The 18,292-nt window shown below is 27.2% G+C and overlaps 3 protein-coding genes across 3 annotated transcripts; all 3 read right to left on the bottom strand.

Annotated features, from left to right (window-relative positions):
• Positions 1-4,039: 4,039 nt before the first annotated feature.
• LOC110646360 (xyloglucan endotransglucosylase/hydrolase protein 22) lies at positions 4,040-5,377 on the bottom strand. Its single transcript, XM_021799781.2, has 3 exons — positions 5,023-5,377; positions 4,728-4,921; positions 4,040-4,617 (listed from the first exon to the last, which is right to left on the bottom strand). Exons 1-3 carry the CDS (start codon positions 5,293-5,295, stop codon positions 4,227-4,229), a joined length of 858 nt encoding a protein of 285 aa, XP_021655473.2. The 5' UTR covers positions 5,296-5,377; the 3' UTR covers positions 4,040-4,226.
• Positions 5,378-12,529: 7,152 nt separating this feature from the next.
• On the bottom strand, positions 12,530-14,773 carry LOC110645663 (NAC domain-containing protein 19-like). The gene is made up of 3 exons (XM_058139784.1): positions 14,332-14,773; positions 13,292-13,572; positions 12,530-13,212 (listed from the first exon to the last, which is right to left on the bottom strand). The coding sequence occupies exons 1-3, from the start codon at positions 14,750-14,752 to the stop codon at positions 12,691-12,693; spliced, it is 1,224 nt and encodes a 407-aa protein (XP_057995767.1). The 5' UTR covers positions 14,753-14,773; the 3' UTR covers positions 12,530-12,690.
• Positions 14,774-16,227: 1,454 nt separating this feature from the next.
• Positions 16,228-17,954, bottom strand: LOC110645873 (NAC transcription factor 47-like). Its single transcript, XM_021799142.2, has 3 exons — positions 17,561-17,954; positions 17,008-17,288; positions 16,228-16,874 (listed from the first exon to the last, which is right to left on the bottom strand). Exons 1-3 carry the CDS (start codon positions 17,952-17,954, stop codon positions 16,356-16,358), a joined length of 1,194 nt encoding a protein of 397 aa, XP_021654834.2. The 3' UTR covers positions 16,228-16,355.
• Between the last annotated feature and the right edge of the window lie 338 nt (positions 17,955-18,292).

The following is an 18,292-nucleotide window of genomic DNA, read 5'->3' as shown; positions in this document are numbered from 1 at the left end:
TCAAAAATCAAGTCGATCACTTAAAAACTAGAATTTGTGAAACCTTATAAAAATCCCACAACCCAGTTAGAAATTTCATGGATTTATATGCTTTGGTAGAAATTTCTTAATTTTTAATTTAAATCTCTTAACAATTTATTTATTTTTTTTAAATGTATTAGAGCTAGATCAAAGGTTGGAATTCCTAACCGGTGTTGAGGTTTTATTAACTTTCAATGGGATAATTCAATGGGCTAGTATCCTGTCTAAATTCTACAGCCAATAATGCTTAGACTGTTATTTGACACAATAATAAATGTTCAATCTTATAATAATTATTAATATTGTATGTCAATAAGATAATTAGTTGGACTAAATTGATAATTAACCCATATAGATTTATTTGAATAATCTAAATTTTAATTCGAGACTTTAATAAATAAAATTTATTTTGAAAAAATTAATATTTTAATTTAAAATAATACATAATTAATAAATTAACATAAGTTTTTTATGTTGCAATCTAATAAATAATTTAATTTAAACTCATCGACCTAGGTCTTATCCATTTGCAGTCTCCGTATGTAAAACCTAGGCGCGTGCACTGCAAAAATGGGTTAGACAAATAATTTATGGAAGACAAAATGTCCACACTTCATAAAATAACATTATGAGTCACTCAAAAATATTTATTTAGAATATTAAAAAATAATAAAAAAATATTTTTTTATAAAAAATTAAGTAATTTTAAGAAATATGAATTTCCCTCTAAAAGTTATTTAATTTTATTAAAAAGTGAAAATATTTATACATAAATAACTTAAATACACATTATTAATTTAACATTATAATTAAATAATATTAAAAAATATTTTTTTAAAAAAAATTAATATATGAAAATATTTTTATATTTTTTTATATATAAGTTAAATAAAAATAAAAAATAATTAATCTTTTTTATCTTTAAATTATAGGAATAAGTACTTTAGTACTTTGTGATTTGTGTATTTTATTAATATAATTTGAGTTTTTTTTATTTAAGAATTTATGTTACTATTAAACAGTATTAATATATATTAATATAGTAAATTTATTTATGCTTTTAAACTAGAGTGATAAATAGATTTTACTTATTTAATTATATTATTTATTCAATACTAAATAAAAAAATTAAAAAAATAGAATTTATTAACATTAATCAGTAAGTAAATTAATATATATAATCAAATAAAATGAGTTCACTTATTATGTCAGTTTAAGAAAATATTAAGACTTATCATATTAACATATTTTATATTATTTAATAATTTTAGTCCTAAATATTAATGATATAATAATAAAAATATTTAAATATATAGAAGAAAAGAAACTTTAAATCTTTATTAATAAAACCACGAATTACTAAAATGTAATTATCCTTTTATAAACAAGAGTGATATTTATACCTTTACAGTAAAACGAAAATGGGTATTCTTGTGTAGTACATCATTTATTATCAGCTTATTATCCCACTAATTGTAAAAAAAGACAAAAACTGAACCATGACATCACAGTAATTAACAAAACGACAAAAATATAGAAAAGCAAGAGCTTTTTGGAAGTTTTCTTGGCATCAGCTGTGGACAGCTGGGTTACACATCCATAAATTAATGGAAGAAAGTGAAACAAGCGGTGCAAACTTGTGATATTTTTGTAAAAAATGGAATAGGTGCATTGCTTGCCGCTTCGAAGATGCGATACTTATCCATTTCCAGCACAAGTACAGTTTGCCCAACAAAACTCCAAAAATTGGCTTCTGTAAACCCACCTCAGGCCTTGGTTTTGTTATTATTGAAATCTCCTCCATAGAAAGGGACCATTGGATCTTCTCTATTATAACACCACACTCACATTTTTCTCAAGGCTTGTCTTTTTTCTTTTAAACCAAGAAAGTAACATAGGGTGGGTTGGGTCTATTATGGGTCTTATTGAGTGCAATGCATTTTATATCTTTCATGCATTGAGGCCTACATTCATCTCATCTCCATTCTCAACTTAGCTGTTAGTGAGAAAACTATCCAATCCATTTTAATTACAATACTTTCTAATTCCCTATTCTATGTGTTTCCTGTGAGTTTTCTCATCTTTCCTTATATCATCAAGGTTTCCACTTCAAAATTCAATTACACCAGGACTTGCCAAATTGCATGTTTTGTCTATAATTTAATCTCAAGAGTAACAAAACCCACAACTTAGTTCTCCATTTTCAAATTTTAATAATTTAGTTCTTAAAATTTGATAAAAACTTATTACTTAAGTTCTAAGATTTTAATCCTAAAATTTTATTTTCTTTATAGTTTAGACCCTAAGATTTTATTTTATTAACAATTTAGTCACTATATTTTTAAAATATGGATCCTATTAAATTAAAAATTTCAAATTTAAATTATTAAAATATGAATTACATACTTGAATGTTCTTAAAAATTTTAGTTGATTACAAAATCATCCATATATTTTATAAATTAATCCTTAAATATTACAACTATTTATAGATAAACCTTATAATTTTGTCAAATTCTATTATGTTATTACTATTATGAAAAATTAACCGTAATTCTAATGGTAGGGACTAACTTATAAGCTTATTAAAATGTCGAAGACTAAATTATTTAGTTTTAAAACTAAAGGGATTAATTTGAAGGTTTAAAAAAATTTCAAGGAATAAATTACTAATAAAATAAAATTTTAAGGGCTAAATTATTTTTTGATTGAAAATAGAGTTATGCGTAGGAGTGTGCAAATGGTCGGTTCGGTTCTGAATCTAATCAAATCGATAAAACCAAAAATTAAAAATAAAAAATTTTGAAAACCAAATCAAACCGATCGCTAAGAGACAACAGAACCGAACCAAATAGATAAATATCAGTTTTATTCAGTTTTAAATTAATCAAATCGAAAATCTTAGGATTTCCTTGATATATATATATATATAATTTCGATTCAGTTCAGTTTTTTTTTTATCAAAATAACAGAACCAAATTGATTAATTATCAAAATTTATAAATTGAACCAAACAATTGAATCGAATTAATTCAGTTCGATTTAATTTTTAGGTTCAGACCGAAATCTGCTCATCTTGAGTTATGTGCATGTTAGTCATTTTTGCTAAAACTAACAGTAACTTAACTAAAATTTTAATAGGTGAAACTAAGTTGTAAATTTTGTCAAATTTTATGGACTAAATTACTTAATTTTAAAAATACATGAACTAAATTATAAATTTTATCAAATCTTATAAATTAAATTATAATTTAACCATTTTAATTTTACGTTAATACTCAAATGTAAATTGTTGTTTATAATATTTTTCCATGGTTAACTACCTACTATTACTAAAAGAATTAATGAATTTTATTTCAACAATATTGAAATTATATTTAAAATTATAAAATTTTAAATTTAATTATCAGTTATAATAATAATAATAATAATAATAATAATAATAATAATAATAATTTTTCTTTTGGGTAAAACTAAATTAGAGTAGAGTCCACATACATATACAAACAACAAGTACACATGAAGACTTAGCACATTATAAACACAGGCCCAACCCAACAAACCATTCACAAAGGATAGGATAGATATTGCCATTAATCAGCATGTAGCGATAGTAACGGAGAAGTTAAAAATTATTCTATTAGTATTTAAATTTAATTACAATTTTAGTATTTAAATTTATGTACAATTCAGTTAAAATTTATTTTTAATTATCCGTATATTGAATTCAAATATTATAATTCAAATAATATTTAAATTCATTTAATTTCAAATATTCTAATTAACGATTTATATAATAATAAATTTTTACTAATAATTTATATTTTAAAAATTAAAAATCCTAGAAAATATTAAATTATATTTATTGAAAATATAATATTTAGAATTTATAAATATTATATTTATATTTATTTATTTATTAAAAAGTGAATATTTAATAAATCATAAATAAAATAAAATAAAATAAAAAATCATGACTTCGAGCACAAGGTTATGAAGACAACAATCAAGCCTTACCATAACACCAACAAAACTTTTTCATATATGGAAATATATTTATATACATTATGGACTGCAAGAAAAATCCTTTTTCTTGCATTATTGGCACAATCTTGTCAGACAAAAGAATGTAAACTTTGCAATTGGAAGTTACTAGAACAAACTAAACTCTGGAACCATTGATCCATATGTGCAAGTCCTGAATTTCTAATTCTTGTTGATGACAGTGCATTCCTGAGGAAGGCCCTGAGGGAATCTCTTTGTGTCTGTGCAGTAGTTGTAGACCATGTAATTTTTCTGAACCCATTTTAGCAGCTTTTGACTTGTAGAATCAAGCTCTTCAGAGGACCACTGGTTAGCGGAGTTACTGCAAGAAGATGCTCCATTAGACCAAATACAAGCATTGGAATTGAAGTTTCTGAATGATGCAGTGAAGGGTGCTTTGCTCCAGTCTGTCTTCACAAGCCCTCCTCTTGTCGCCCAGTCATCTGCATCCCACAAACTTGCATACATCACCATTGGTTGGCTTTTTGGGTAGGGGACACCAATTGATTCCAAGTTCTTGAACTCTCTAATTGGTCTACGATCAACATAGAATCTATAAACAAAAACAGAGAAGTTAATATTGCAATTTATAAAATTCTGACAATATACCGTGCCTGGCTTATTAGTCCAAAAGAAATGAAAGATGGGTTGGTGTATACATACACAATATGCCCTGGGTTCCAGAGGATTGAATAGGTATGGAAATCAGCCGTTGGATCAAACCAGAGGTAGAATTGTTGCTCTCTGTTGCCTTTGCCTTGAGTATATATATTCGTGTGGACAAGATAAGGGTCACCACTAAGGTTTCCCAAGAACTCAAAATCTATTTCATCCCAAGAAGACCCTTGAGAGTGAAACTGCAAGAGATAAATTTCCTTGTCTTAGTATTACATATACATACATAGAAACACCTAAAAATTAAAGGAAATAAAAGAGACATTACTATAATGGTACTTACATAGAAGGTTGTAACAGTGCCAGCAGAGTTGCCAGGGACAAGCTTGAGTTGGATGTCGAACTTGCCATAGAGATACTGATTCTTGGATTGGAAACCTGAGCCAGAGGCTTTGTCAAGAGAAAGTGTAATGAGATTGCCATTGTTGAGTATTTTACCACGCCCATCTCCCCAAGTGATATCAACATCCTGGTAAAAATTTCCAGCAACAGCAACCACAAGGGATGCCAATAGGAGCAGCGCTAAAGGATTGGGTTGAGAAGGATAGGCAGCCATTGAAGACTAAGAAGAGTATGAGAATTGAAATATGATGTCTTTTTTAATATTTGACGCACTGGGATGTTTCAGCTTGGTGGGTATTTATAGGAGTTTTAGCTAGGAATGTTCCTTGGCAAAGCAATACAGAATTGGGTTGTTGTAAAGAAATAATAAGCGAACAGCTGGATGCCAGGAAAAATGCATATTGAAAATGGGCTACCTTATCACAATCATAGCAATTCCAATAAGAAGCAGCAGCTTCTGGGAGGGCATCAATTTTATTATTGGTGGGCGGCTTCCTAGGTTGCCTATCTACCTACCCCAGGAGCACTCAGTAGACCAGCGTGGCTGTGTCCTGTCCTGCGTTATAAAGTGTTAATGTCCAGTAGCTTCCTGTTGGCCCTCATTGGATGGGCAGACTGCAACTTGAGGGCTCCCCAATACAGGAACCCATTGGATAGAACTCTAGTGCTCTAGAAAGATCTCGCCTGTCGCTTCATGGAATTTTGACTTGCCAAAATACCATTCGCTTTGCAGCCCACGTTTCAATTTTCAACAACGGCCTGATTTGGAGGGGGAAAAAATTATTGTTTAATTTCTTTATTTTAATAAAATAATAATTTATTTTAGGGTAAATTTTAAAAAAATGGTTTCACAAATTTGTAGATTACATGATCTGAGGTTTTTTTTTTAATAAAACGGTAGCTCAAGTTTGTAGTAAAAAGGGCAATTATTTAGACCATTTAAAAAAAGATAAATTATAATTTAATTTTTAATTAATAAAATTTATGCATTAGTACTTTTATTTTTAAAATTTATTTATTTAGTTATTAATATTTTAATAAATCTACATATTAATCCATTCATCAAATCTACAAAGATTAATTATTTAAATAATATGTTTTTAAAAATAATTTACTATTATTGTGTGAAATCTAAATTATTTACAATTCTAATGTTTACTTGAAAAAAAAAGTTAATTAAAAATGTGTTTTCAAGGTATAGAAAGTTAATAAGAATCGCCAATTGAAATGGTAGTTTTAGAAGTAAAATACTGTCTTTATATCACGTCAAATCATTAAAAAGTATGTAACATTGAAATATAAAGACTGTCACTTAAATTAGTGATTTTAGAAGCGAAACATCATGTTTAATTGTGCAGCTTGAAACATAGAAACTATTACTTGAATTGACAGTTTCAGTAATAAAAAGTCATGTTGTTTCACTGAAAAGCGCTAAAATTGAGCAGACATAAAAATCACCACTTGAATTAACTGTTTCAAAAGCAACATTAAAGCTATTTAAAATCGTTAGAAATGAAAAAATTAACAGGAAATTTATTCATTTCTCACAAACACGCATAACCGTAAATAATTTAAAAAGTCTCAGCTAGTTTTAAAAAGAATAACTCTCTCTATTAGACTTAGAGTTTTGCTTCTTTTGAATACAAATTTTATCTTCTCTTTTACTCTTTTTTTTTTTTCTTAATTCAGCCTGTATTTATATTATATATAGGAATTTGGAGTTTTATTGTGATTGATTTTTCACATTAAGAAGTTTTATTAAAATTAAGGTAAAATTTTAAACTTTAACGCACATTATTATTGTGATTATTGTTGTGATATATTATGTAATGTTTTATTTTTTTTAATTTTATTAATATATATGTTAAATTAAGTGATAAATTTAATGGTAAAAACAAATGACAAAAATGAAAAATGCTATTTTGCTTAATGTGCAGGAACTGGTTCAGGGATAACACTTTAACACTTTCCTCCAGATGCTGTAAAACTATATTTGAATTTTTTTTTTTTTTGTTGAAAAATTATATTTAGAATATAGTTATTAAATAATAATTTTTTTCTTAAAAAAAATATGGAGAAAAGTGGAAATCGCTATTTTCTCTATAGGAATTGGTGTAAGGGATAATACTTTTAACACTTTATTAGGAAGATAATGTACAATTGAGAAATTAAGTGGATGCAAGATTTTGTGTTGTTGCTTGGTTGGTTGATGTGTTTGTTCAGTCTGTTCCTTTTTTCTTGTTTTGGTGGATGTTCTGATTGTTTTTTTGGTGTATTTTTTTTTTTAGATTTTTTTACTTAATATGTTACATTTTAAATTTTGATTTAAAAGAGAAATTTATTAATTAAGACGTAAATAATGTGTTCATATTAAATTTTTTATTTTTATTTATAAAATTTATTTTACTGATAAAAAAAGTGAATGTAAAATTATATTTGAATTTAAAAAAAAAACTATTTTTAATTGGATTTCTCATAAATTCATGAAATATATAAAATTTATGTAATCACAAATGTGAATTCTCTTTCCTTCTATCTAGCTAAAAGCCAACTTTAAATTGCATAAAATTCGAAGGTGGCTCATCATTCTATTAAAGAAATCTCTCTCTTGTTGCTGTAATGGCAGATAAGGGAGATTAGAGTAATTTTCACCCCTCAGTTACAATATGTATATTAAAATTTAATTTGTTTTATTAATTAATTTCTAAAATTTTTTATTATTCTCTCTATATATTTATAAAAAAATCTTAAATATTATAACAAATTTTATTTTTCATCAATTGTCTCATTAAATTTTTTTTATTGAAGTCTATTAATTTATAATTTATATATTATGATTTAAATTGAAACATTAAAATTTGTTAGTTGTCATTAAATATATATAAAAGCTTAATAATTATTTAAATTTTTATATTTTAAAATTAAAGTTTGGTTTGTTTATGGAAAATATTTTTCAAAAAAAGTGTTTTTCATGAAAATATTTTTCGTTATTTGGTTGTAATATTAAATTAATAATATTTATTTATTTCATATATATATATAAGTGTATTCACATTTGAATAAGATTTTTAAAATTTAAAAATAGAAAATAACTTTCTTTTTTAAAAAATGAAAGTCATTTTCCTTGAAAATGATATAGTTTTCTTTTAACAAAAAAAATATTTTCCATTGACCAATTTCCTTGAATGTTCCTAAACACTAGAAAATATTAAAAATGTTTTTTAAGAAAATATTTTCCATGAAATAAATAGAGCCTAAAATTTGATTAATAGTTGTTATTGAAAATTAATTTCAAGCCAATCTAATGATTTCCTATCACATAATCTAAAATCCCCTTGTTCTATGGGTACAATATAAATTTTTTTTTCTTTATTTTCTATCTCATTTAGCTTTCTCTCATTTATTTCATTTAAATTAAAATTTTTTTATTTATATCTATATAAATAAATTAAATTAGTAGTCTCAAGTCTTATGCAAATTTTAGATGGATGGATCAACTTAGATATATATTTATTTTTAACTAATATATTTATTTTTTTATAAGCAATATGTTTATTTTATTGTTTTCCTAATATCTAATTTTTCTTATTTTTTTAATTTTAATGATTATTATTTTTTTAATCTTATACTATTATGCCATATAGTTAGCTATATGGGGTTTATAATTATTTTTTTAATATAGCACAATGATATATATATATATATATATATATAGATAAAATTGATATATTATGTTCCCCCCCAATGAAAATTTCTTGACTCCACCCTTGGACCTAGCTTATCTATATACATGTAAAATATGCAATTTTTTTCTTGATTTTACCACATAGGATTATGAATTTATGCCAAGTGATAATTTAATTATTTTTTTAATTATCATGAAAAAAATTTTAAATGATAGATGAAAGTGAATATACCTTAATTAATATACCTAATTATATGTTTCAAATTTTAATTTAAACTTAATTATAGAAAATTAAATAAAATTTTTAATTATTTATTGAATTATATAACATTTATAGACTATTGATTTTTCAATAATACCTCATAAATGAAAAATTCTTTTTTATTTAAATAATCCAATGAATCTACCCTTGAAGTTCTAATTAGATTAGGTCCATCCTTCTATCATCTTATCATGCTAGTTTACTGCACGTGTTTATAAGCCCATAACACAAATTGGACTTTGCTCAGGTGTCCTTAAATTATAAACTACATTTAGTTAGTCCATTTTCGCAAATCAAAACAGCCCATAATTAATGGTAGTAGACAACAATAAATTAATGATTAAGTCAAAATCAAAAGATTACATATATTAAAAATGATGGTTATCATTAGTTTAAGTTGTGGCTATCTTATTATTATATTTATCTCTTAATTTAGTTTTTTTTTTTTTTTTTTTACAATCTTATTTAAGTTTAGATGAAGAAATTCTCCCTTATTTCAAATTTTCGTACATAAAGATCCTTTCTTAAAAATCTCTTTCTGAGTCTCTAAGGGATTCTTATTGGTAGTTTTCTCAACAATATTATCAGTTGGTTATCCACATGTCAAAACTTACTAAATTGATAACCTGATTTTCAGATAATAATAATAATAATAATAATAATAATAATAATAATAATAATAATAATAATAATAATAATAATAATAATAATAATAATAATAATAAGGAGCACCTAATAAAATTTTAAATTTTAAAATTATTATTAAATTTTTAGCTTATTGTTGAAAAGTAAATTTAAAAAATATTAACAACCAATTTTTTAAGTAAGTTAGACCAATAAAAAAATATGTTTCAAATTATTAGAATATATGCTTATTAAATTTTTTATTTAATTGAGTTAATAAAAAAGAAACATTTTAAAATTTGAATATTTTCAAATTCGAATATTAATATGGGGCCATATTTTAAATAATATCAAAGTTAAATTTTAATTAAATATATTCCTAATTTTTAAATTAAGATTAAAAAAATTTTAATTTAAAAATATATATATATATATATATATATATATATATATATATATATATATATATATATACACACCAATCATATATGAGGTCATATAGGTAGTTATACAGGGTTTATATTTATTTTCTTAAATATAACACAAACTATAAATATATGATTGGTATATTATGTTTGGCCCCAATTGAAATTTTTTGGCCCTCGCCCTAGACCTATATATATATATATGAGGTCATATAGGTAGTTATACGGGATTTATATTTATTTTCTTAAATATAACACAAACTATAAATATATAATTGGTATATTATATTTGGCCCCAATTGAAATTTTTTGGCCCTGCCCCTAGACCTCTATATATATATATATATATATATATATATATATATATATATATATATATATATATATATATATGAGGTCATATAGGTAGTTATACGGGGTTTACATTTATTTTCTTAAATATAATATATGAGGTCATATAGGTAGTTATACGGGGTTTATATTTATTTTCTTAAATATAACACAAACTATAAATATATGATTGGTATATTATGTTTGGCCCCAATTGAAATTTTTTGGCCCTGCCCCTAGACCTCGCTTATCTATATACATATAAAATATAGTGTTGTTTATATATATATTATCTGTCATTTTTTAAAGTTGTTTCATCTAAATATAATTTAAAATACATCTTATCAATTTCAATTTCCTCACTTTCTCTCTCTCTCAATTATCCCAGATGTGTCATAATAACTTTTTTTATTATTTCTACAATTTATTTGTAGATTAACAAAGGGAGAATGATTGAAATTAGAGTAATTAGATGAGATAAAAAGTAATTTAATTAAATTAAGGAGTATTTTATTATAATTTAAGTTATTTAATTACTTCTTTAATTATTGGAAAAAAAATCTAATCATGAATGAAATGAATATAATTTAATTAATACACCTAATTATACATTTTCTAGCTTCAATTTAGACTTAAATATATCAAATTAGATCAAATTTATAATTATTTATTGAATTTTATATAACATTTGTAAACTACTTATTATAGTATTTTTAGATTCTACCTTTTACAAGTCCTGATTGGATTAGGCCTATCCCTCTATCACCTTACCATACTAACTTACTGCAGATATTTATAAGCCCATAACACAAATTAGACTCGGCTCATGTGTCCTTAAATTATATATATTTAATTAGTTTATTTTCGCTAATGTAGTAGCTTGATAGTTAATTTGATGAGATAGTTTTGTCTCACCCTGATTTGACTCTCATCTTTAGCGTAATAACTAAATATTGTCTCTATTTAGTAGTACAATAGGAGGAGGCGGCGACAGATTGTTCAATTGTTCGTTTCATTAGGTGCCACCTTGAGTTCAGTGGTAGATATCTTTCTATAGAGTTAGGTTAAATCAATGACGTCAACCGGTGATCTCGGATCTCGAGTACAAGGGGGCTATAACTGTCGTACTAGCAAAGCCCTCATTTCTTGCAATTCTAAAAAAAAAAAAAACCAACAATTAATGGTACCTCATAAATGTTTTATAAAAATTCTAATATTCTCCCATTTAGAAAATAATAAATTTATGTTTAAGCCAAAATTGAAAGATAACATATATTAAAGATAATGGCTAGCATTAGTTTAAATTGTGGATTGTCCAATGATTCTTCTCATTGGGTGCCATCTTAGGTTTAGTGGTAAATCCCTTTTTATGGAGTTGGGTTAAATCAATAATATCAAAATGTGACCCCGGGCCTCGGTTTTAAGAGGACTATAAATATCATATCAACAGAGCTTTCATTTCTTATAGTTAAAAAAAAAAAGCCAACAATTAATGGTACCTTGTAAATGTTTTATAAAAATTCTAATATTATCCCATTTAGAAAACAATAAATTTATGATTAAGCCAAAACTGAAAGATAACATATATTAAAGATAATGGTTGGCATTAGTAAATTGTGGCTATCTTCTTGTTATATTTATCTTAGTTTAGGTTTTTTTTAAAACCTTATTTAAGCTTAGATTGAGAAATTTAAAATATAAAATTTGAATTTGATAAAAATATATTTTTTACTCAGCTGATTATAGTCATGAATATATATTAACCATATAAATATGGAAAGAATCTTATTTAAATATGAATTTAGAATAATTTATAAAATAATATTATTTTAAATTTAATTTAAAAAATTTATTTGAAATTCATAATTTATCAATAATTTATAATAAAATTAAATCTAAACCCTTATTTCAAATTTTAGTAAATAAAAATCCTTTTTTTGCATCTAAGGATTCTTATTAGTGGTTTTCTCAACAATGTTATCAATAGGGTAACTTAATTACATCCACATGTGGAAACTTACTAAATTGATCAGTAGATTTTCAGATAATAATAATAATAATAATAAGCTTAAAAATTCAGCAATAATCCTAAAACAATAAGCAGCTAAAACATAACCTAGGAAATTAATTAAACATCTAAATAAGCTAAATTGTAAATAATAGCTAACTAGCTACCATGACTTGAAATGTCAGTCATCAATGATAGTTTGGATTGCTCAATTATCTTTGGATTCTGCATAACCTCAGAGATTGATATTGCAATGGCAGCCTTTTGCATCCTTACTAGTTATTACTATCATCATATTCTGCATAGGGCAAGGGACTAAAGTTCTTAAGCGAAGGCAAGAGAATATTATCCATCCTTTGCGCAGCCAAAAATTCCTCCGGATGATGAAGATGTTCATTTATAGGATGAATATCGCTAATATAACTCTGCATATATAAGAATTTTGATGAAGAAGATGGGGATGATGCTCCTGCAGTTCCCATCGATGGATGAACAGCATTCCCACAGTAAGGTAATTCGAATTGACTAGTGTCAAAAGATTCAGTAATAAATGTCCCAATTCCATTTAGATGATAAGCAGGAGCATAAGCAGCATTTGCATTGAGATATCCCATCTCAATCCCTTGGCTATAATTCCCTGCCACGGTAGGCATTGGAATTTGTTTGGATTCTTCAGGCAGCAGCATTCCATTTTCCTGTGGTTGGTGATTTTGGACAACTTGAACTCGTGGTCTAGTTGGAGACCTGAAAGATCTGTCAAGCTTCTTATAAATCCTACATAAGACCCAATCATCAAGCTGCCACAAGAAACTAGGTTAATGTATCATTATTCGTACAGCAAGCCAATAACATTAAAGAAAAGAGAAAGAAACGTACCTTCATATCATTTCCTCCTCTTTTTCTCTTAGGAGGCTCATTTACTCTATATTCATGCATAATCCAATCAGTTTTATCACCATTTGGAGGTTTTCCTTGGTAGAATACCAATGCCTTCCTGAATCCAACTTTACAACCTTCAAAATTAACAGGTTTATCAGCTCCAGTAGCCTTCCAATATCCTTTTCCAGCAGCTCGATTGGGTCGCTCTCCATTTGGATACTTACGATCTCTTGGTGTGAAGAAGTACCATTCTTTCTCCCCATTTGATTTGTAGTTTGCTGCAAATTAGCAAGAACATCATTTCCTTGGACAAAATAAATAACAATTTCAAAAAAAAGAAAGGTTTGATATTGAGATTACTACTTATGAACACAAGCATATGGATCGGATCATTCATAATGGATCAATCCAAATTCATGTAATTATTTATTTTCGCAATTAAATGATATTTTTAGATTGTGGATTTGTTTTTCTGATTTTCTTCAATTATATATCAAAACAAGAAATTTTTTTTTAAAATTTTTTTCCTAATCTCATTCAAATCAATAAACAATTAAAAACTCCTATTGAAAATGAAAAGGAAGAGAAATTATATTGGAAATTAACTAAAATTCACATATCTAAATACAATGAGAAAATGTTATTTTCTTTTTGAAAAGTATCAAATTTACGTTTATAAAAAAAAATGTCAAATTTAATCATAAAAACAAAATTCATCAATAAAAAAGATTATTTGAGTGTCCATCTAATTAGGGGTTCAATCTTTAACTTCCTTTTTTTTATCTTTTGAAAAATTTCCTGAAGTCAAAAGCAATTAAATATCAAAGTAAAATTTCATCATAAATGAAAGAAATTAATTAATAAAAAATCTTTGTAGAATGTTTCTATATTATTTTTCCCCAAGAGTGTATCTCACTTTAAACTCAAGTCTCTATCTTAAGATCAATACAATAAACTAATATAATTATAATCATCAATGAAAATATTCAAGGAAAAGAAGCCAAAATATACATCCTAAAAAAAATCCCAACAAATACCTGCAAGGGTCTCCGGATTATACTTGTACAACTCAACCTCCTTGATCCTATTAGGTGGCAAAGGCTCATTCATAATCTTTTTTTTCAGGTAATGAACAATAAGCTCTTCATCGTAGGGTTTGAACCTATATCCAGCAGGGAATGAATCCAAATAAGCATCTTCTTCATAATCTGAAGCCCCATGATGATAGTGATGATCATAATCATAAGCCGTAACAATTTTATTGCCTTGGCTAATCATAGGATCGAGAGAAGCATCAGTATTGTTGCGGCTGTTGCAGCTGCTGCCGCCAATGTTTGAACTAGCATCTGTAGCATAACTACGAGGAGAAGAAGGATATATAGGGTTTAGAGTAGTATTATTTTTAGGGCTTATTGCAACAACCTTTGCAACCTTCCGCTTATGTTGGTCCTCCTCCATAGTAGGACTTTGATGACAAGATGAAAGCTTCTTTGACAGACAAGAGTTGAAAGTCTCATAGAATAAAATAGGGATGAGTCGTTCATAATATTTAAAATAAAAAAATTAGAAAAAATAGGGATTTGTCGTTTTCTTAAGTCAACCTACTACGAAAAAATTTGAATAGAAAAATCTAATCTATCATTGGTTAATTTTTATTCATTTTTATAAATTTAAGATTTATCTGTTAATGTGAGATTTATCATTCCTTTGCCAACCGAACCAACCGATTCAATCCAAATCAACTCGATAATTTCGATTTAATCTAATTAGGCACGTGTTATCTGCGATCTCACAACCTCGACTCCCAGCGGTCGACGCTCCACTCGAGAGACTTCCTTGATCACCAATAATGTCTCCAGATACCTGATATAAACTAATCACTTCATAGGTAATTTTTCTCTTTTCTCCTCTTGTTTCTTTCCTTCTCTACTCTGTCAAATATGGGAAATTATACAATAGTCCCGGTTCCTGTGCACCATGTCACCACGTAATATGGTACACCTAGGCAATGACAATATAACACATCATATGCATCACTAGAAAGAAAATTATTTTATTTTTATAATAAATTTTTGACTCACCTTTTTATAATTGAGGTATTATTATCTATTTAGTCTGGTACCCTATGACCTGAGTACTATCCTTGTTTCTTTCCTTCTATTTTCGTTGTTATCATCTTCGAATTTCACTCTGTTTCTTATTAGTACATGCAATGCATGCGCTTATGTCTGATTAGAATCTCTTTTGGTTCTGTTTAGGTGTTCATCCAGTTTAACATTTGGCATTATATCTTGTCTTAGCCTTGGGTTTGAGCAAGAAGTGAGTCTATGTTCTGCTTTGTGATGCGAATGAAAAGAATTGTGCCTGCCATTGTCATTAAACTTGAAATTTACTATTGCGACTTTCCTGCTTTTCTTTTTTTAGTGATCCTGCTTTCTTTTCAAGAATGTAGTTATGATTTGAAGTTGGATCTTACGCTCCTGGAAACTACTAGAATTTTAATATCAAAGCTAGGTCAATCCTCACTTTTCTAATTGATATTTTTGGGTGTATTTTAGAATCACAGGATTTTCCGGGATTTGTTATATTTTAATTTACAAAGATAAAGAGATGGTGTTCATGTATTTGCCATGTGGGTTTGGGAGTGAGATTGTTTTACTTGAATCGTTTGACAAATTCTGTTTGGTTTTCCATGTATTGAAATTCTGCAGAAGTAGCAACAGAGATTTAACCATATTATCGTAACTTATATTTATAAATTTCCGTTTTCCATCATGAAGCCCACTGCACACATGTAAATGCAAATAGACATGATTTGGAGGACCTGATTATTTATTTTCTGTGGCAATTTAGTCAGATAAAAAAATTCCCACAAATCTTTTATGAATCTTTTATAAAATGCCTACATGTTAATATGAAAAAAAAAAAATAACTGATAAGAAAATTAAGCTTAAAATTTAGCAATCAACCTAGGAAATTAATTAAAACATCCAAACAAGGTAAAATATAAATGTTAGCTAACCAGCTACCAGGACTTAAAAAGAAAGGTCAGTTATCAGCCTCAACATTGATACTTATTACTATCATCATGTTCCTCATAGGGAAAGGGACTAAAGCTCCTAAGCGGAGGCAAAAGAATATTGTCCATCCTTTGTGCAGCAAAAAATTCCTTCGGATAATGAAGATATTCATCTATAGGATGCTCATCGCTAATATAAGTCTGCATATATGAAGAAGATGGTGATGATGCTCCTGCAGTTCCCATCAGTGGATGAACAGCATTCCCACAGTAAGGTAACTCGAATTGACTAGCGTCAAAAGATTCAGTAATAACTGTCCCAATTCCATTCAAATGATAAGCAGGAGCATAAGCAGCATTTGTATTGAGATATACCATCTCATTCCCTTGGCTATAATTCCCTGCCATGGTAGGCATTGGAATTTGTTTGGATTCTTCAGGCAGCAGCATTCCATTTTCTGGTGGTTGGTGATCTTGGACAACTTGAACTCGTGGTCGAGTTGGAGCTCTGAAAGATCTGTCAAGCTTCTTATAAATCCTACATAAGACCCAATCATCAAGCTGCCACAAGAAACTAGGTTAATATATCATTAGTCGTAGAGTAAGCCAATAACATTAAGAAAGGGGAAATAAACGTACCTTCATTTAGTCGTAGAGTAAGCCAATAACATTAAGAAAGGGGAAATAAACGTACCTTCATATCATTTCCTCCTCTTTTTCTCTTAGAAGGTTCATTTACTCTATATTCATGCATAATCCATTCAGTTTTATCACCATTTGGAGGTTTTCCTTGGTAGAATACCAATGCCTTCCTGAATCCAACTTTACAACCTTCAAAATTAACATGTTTATCAGCTCCAGTAGCCTTCCAATATCCATTTCCAGCAGCTCGATTGGGTCGCTCTCCATTTGGGTACTTACGATCTCTTGGTGTGAAGAAGTACCATTCGTTCTCCCCATTTGATTTGTAGTTTGCTGCAAATTAGTAATAACATCGTTTCTTTTGACAAAATAAATAACAATTTCAAAAAATCTTTTACCTCTGTTTTTTTCCTTTAAAATTTTTTCTGAATTCAAAAGCAATTAACTATCAAAGTAAAATTTCATCTTAAATACGAAAGAAGTCAATTAATAAATAATATATTTATAATATATTAAGTATCTCACTTTAACTCAAGTCTCTATCTTGAGATCATCAATGAAAATATTCAAGGAAAAGAACCCTACAAAAAAACCTCACAGAATACCTGCAAGAGTCTCAGGATTATACTTATACAACTCAACCTCCTTGATCCTGTTAGGTGGCAAAGGCTCATTAATAATCTTTTTTTTCAGGTAATGAACAACAAGCTCTTCATCGTAAGGTTTGAACCTATATCCAGCAGGGAATGAATCAAAATAAGCATCTTCGTCATAATCTGAGTGATGATAAGCAGTAACAATTTTATTGCCCTGGCTAACCACAGGATCAAGAGAAGCATCAGTATTGTTGCGGCTGCTGCAGCTACTGCCGCCATTTTTTGAAGTAGCATCTATGGCATAGCCATAAGAAGAAGAAGTATACGTAGGGTTGAGATAAGTGGCGTTATTGTTAGGGTTTGTTACTGCAACGTGCTCCCACTTATGTTGGTCCTCCTCCATAGCAGGGCTCTGATGAGAAGATGAAAGCTTCTTTAATAGACAGAGAACTAAAACAAGAGATTATAAAAATAAAAATAAACTATCAAGCATTATTAATTAATTTCACATAAAATTAATTTAAATAAAACAATTAAGTTAATCAAAAGCGCATAGGTAAAATGAAAACTTCATATAATTAAAAAAAATTAAAATTAGAATATTATAGGCACTTTAACTAAGGGAAACACTTTCTAAAATATTTATATTTATTTAAGAATGAGAGGAATTGGTTTTCATAATCTACAAACTTTATGCATATTCAGATAGAAATTAAATTTTACCTTTTGATGAATGAAATT

This window comes from Hevea brasiliensis, chromosome 17, assembly GCF_030052815.1.
Source record: "Hevea brasiliensis isolate MT/VB/25A 57/8 chromosome 17, ASM3005281v1, whole genome shotgun sequence".
In the NCBI taxonomy this organism is placed as follows: domain Eukaryota; kingdom Viridiplantae; phylum Streptophyta; class Magnoliopsida; order Malpighiales; family Euphorbiaceae; genus Hevea; species Hevea brasiliensis.
This window is presented reverse-complemented; position numbering and strand designations above follow the sequence as displayed.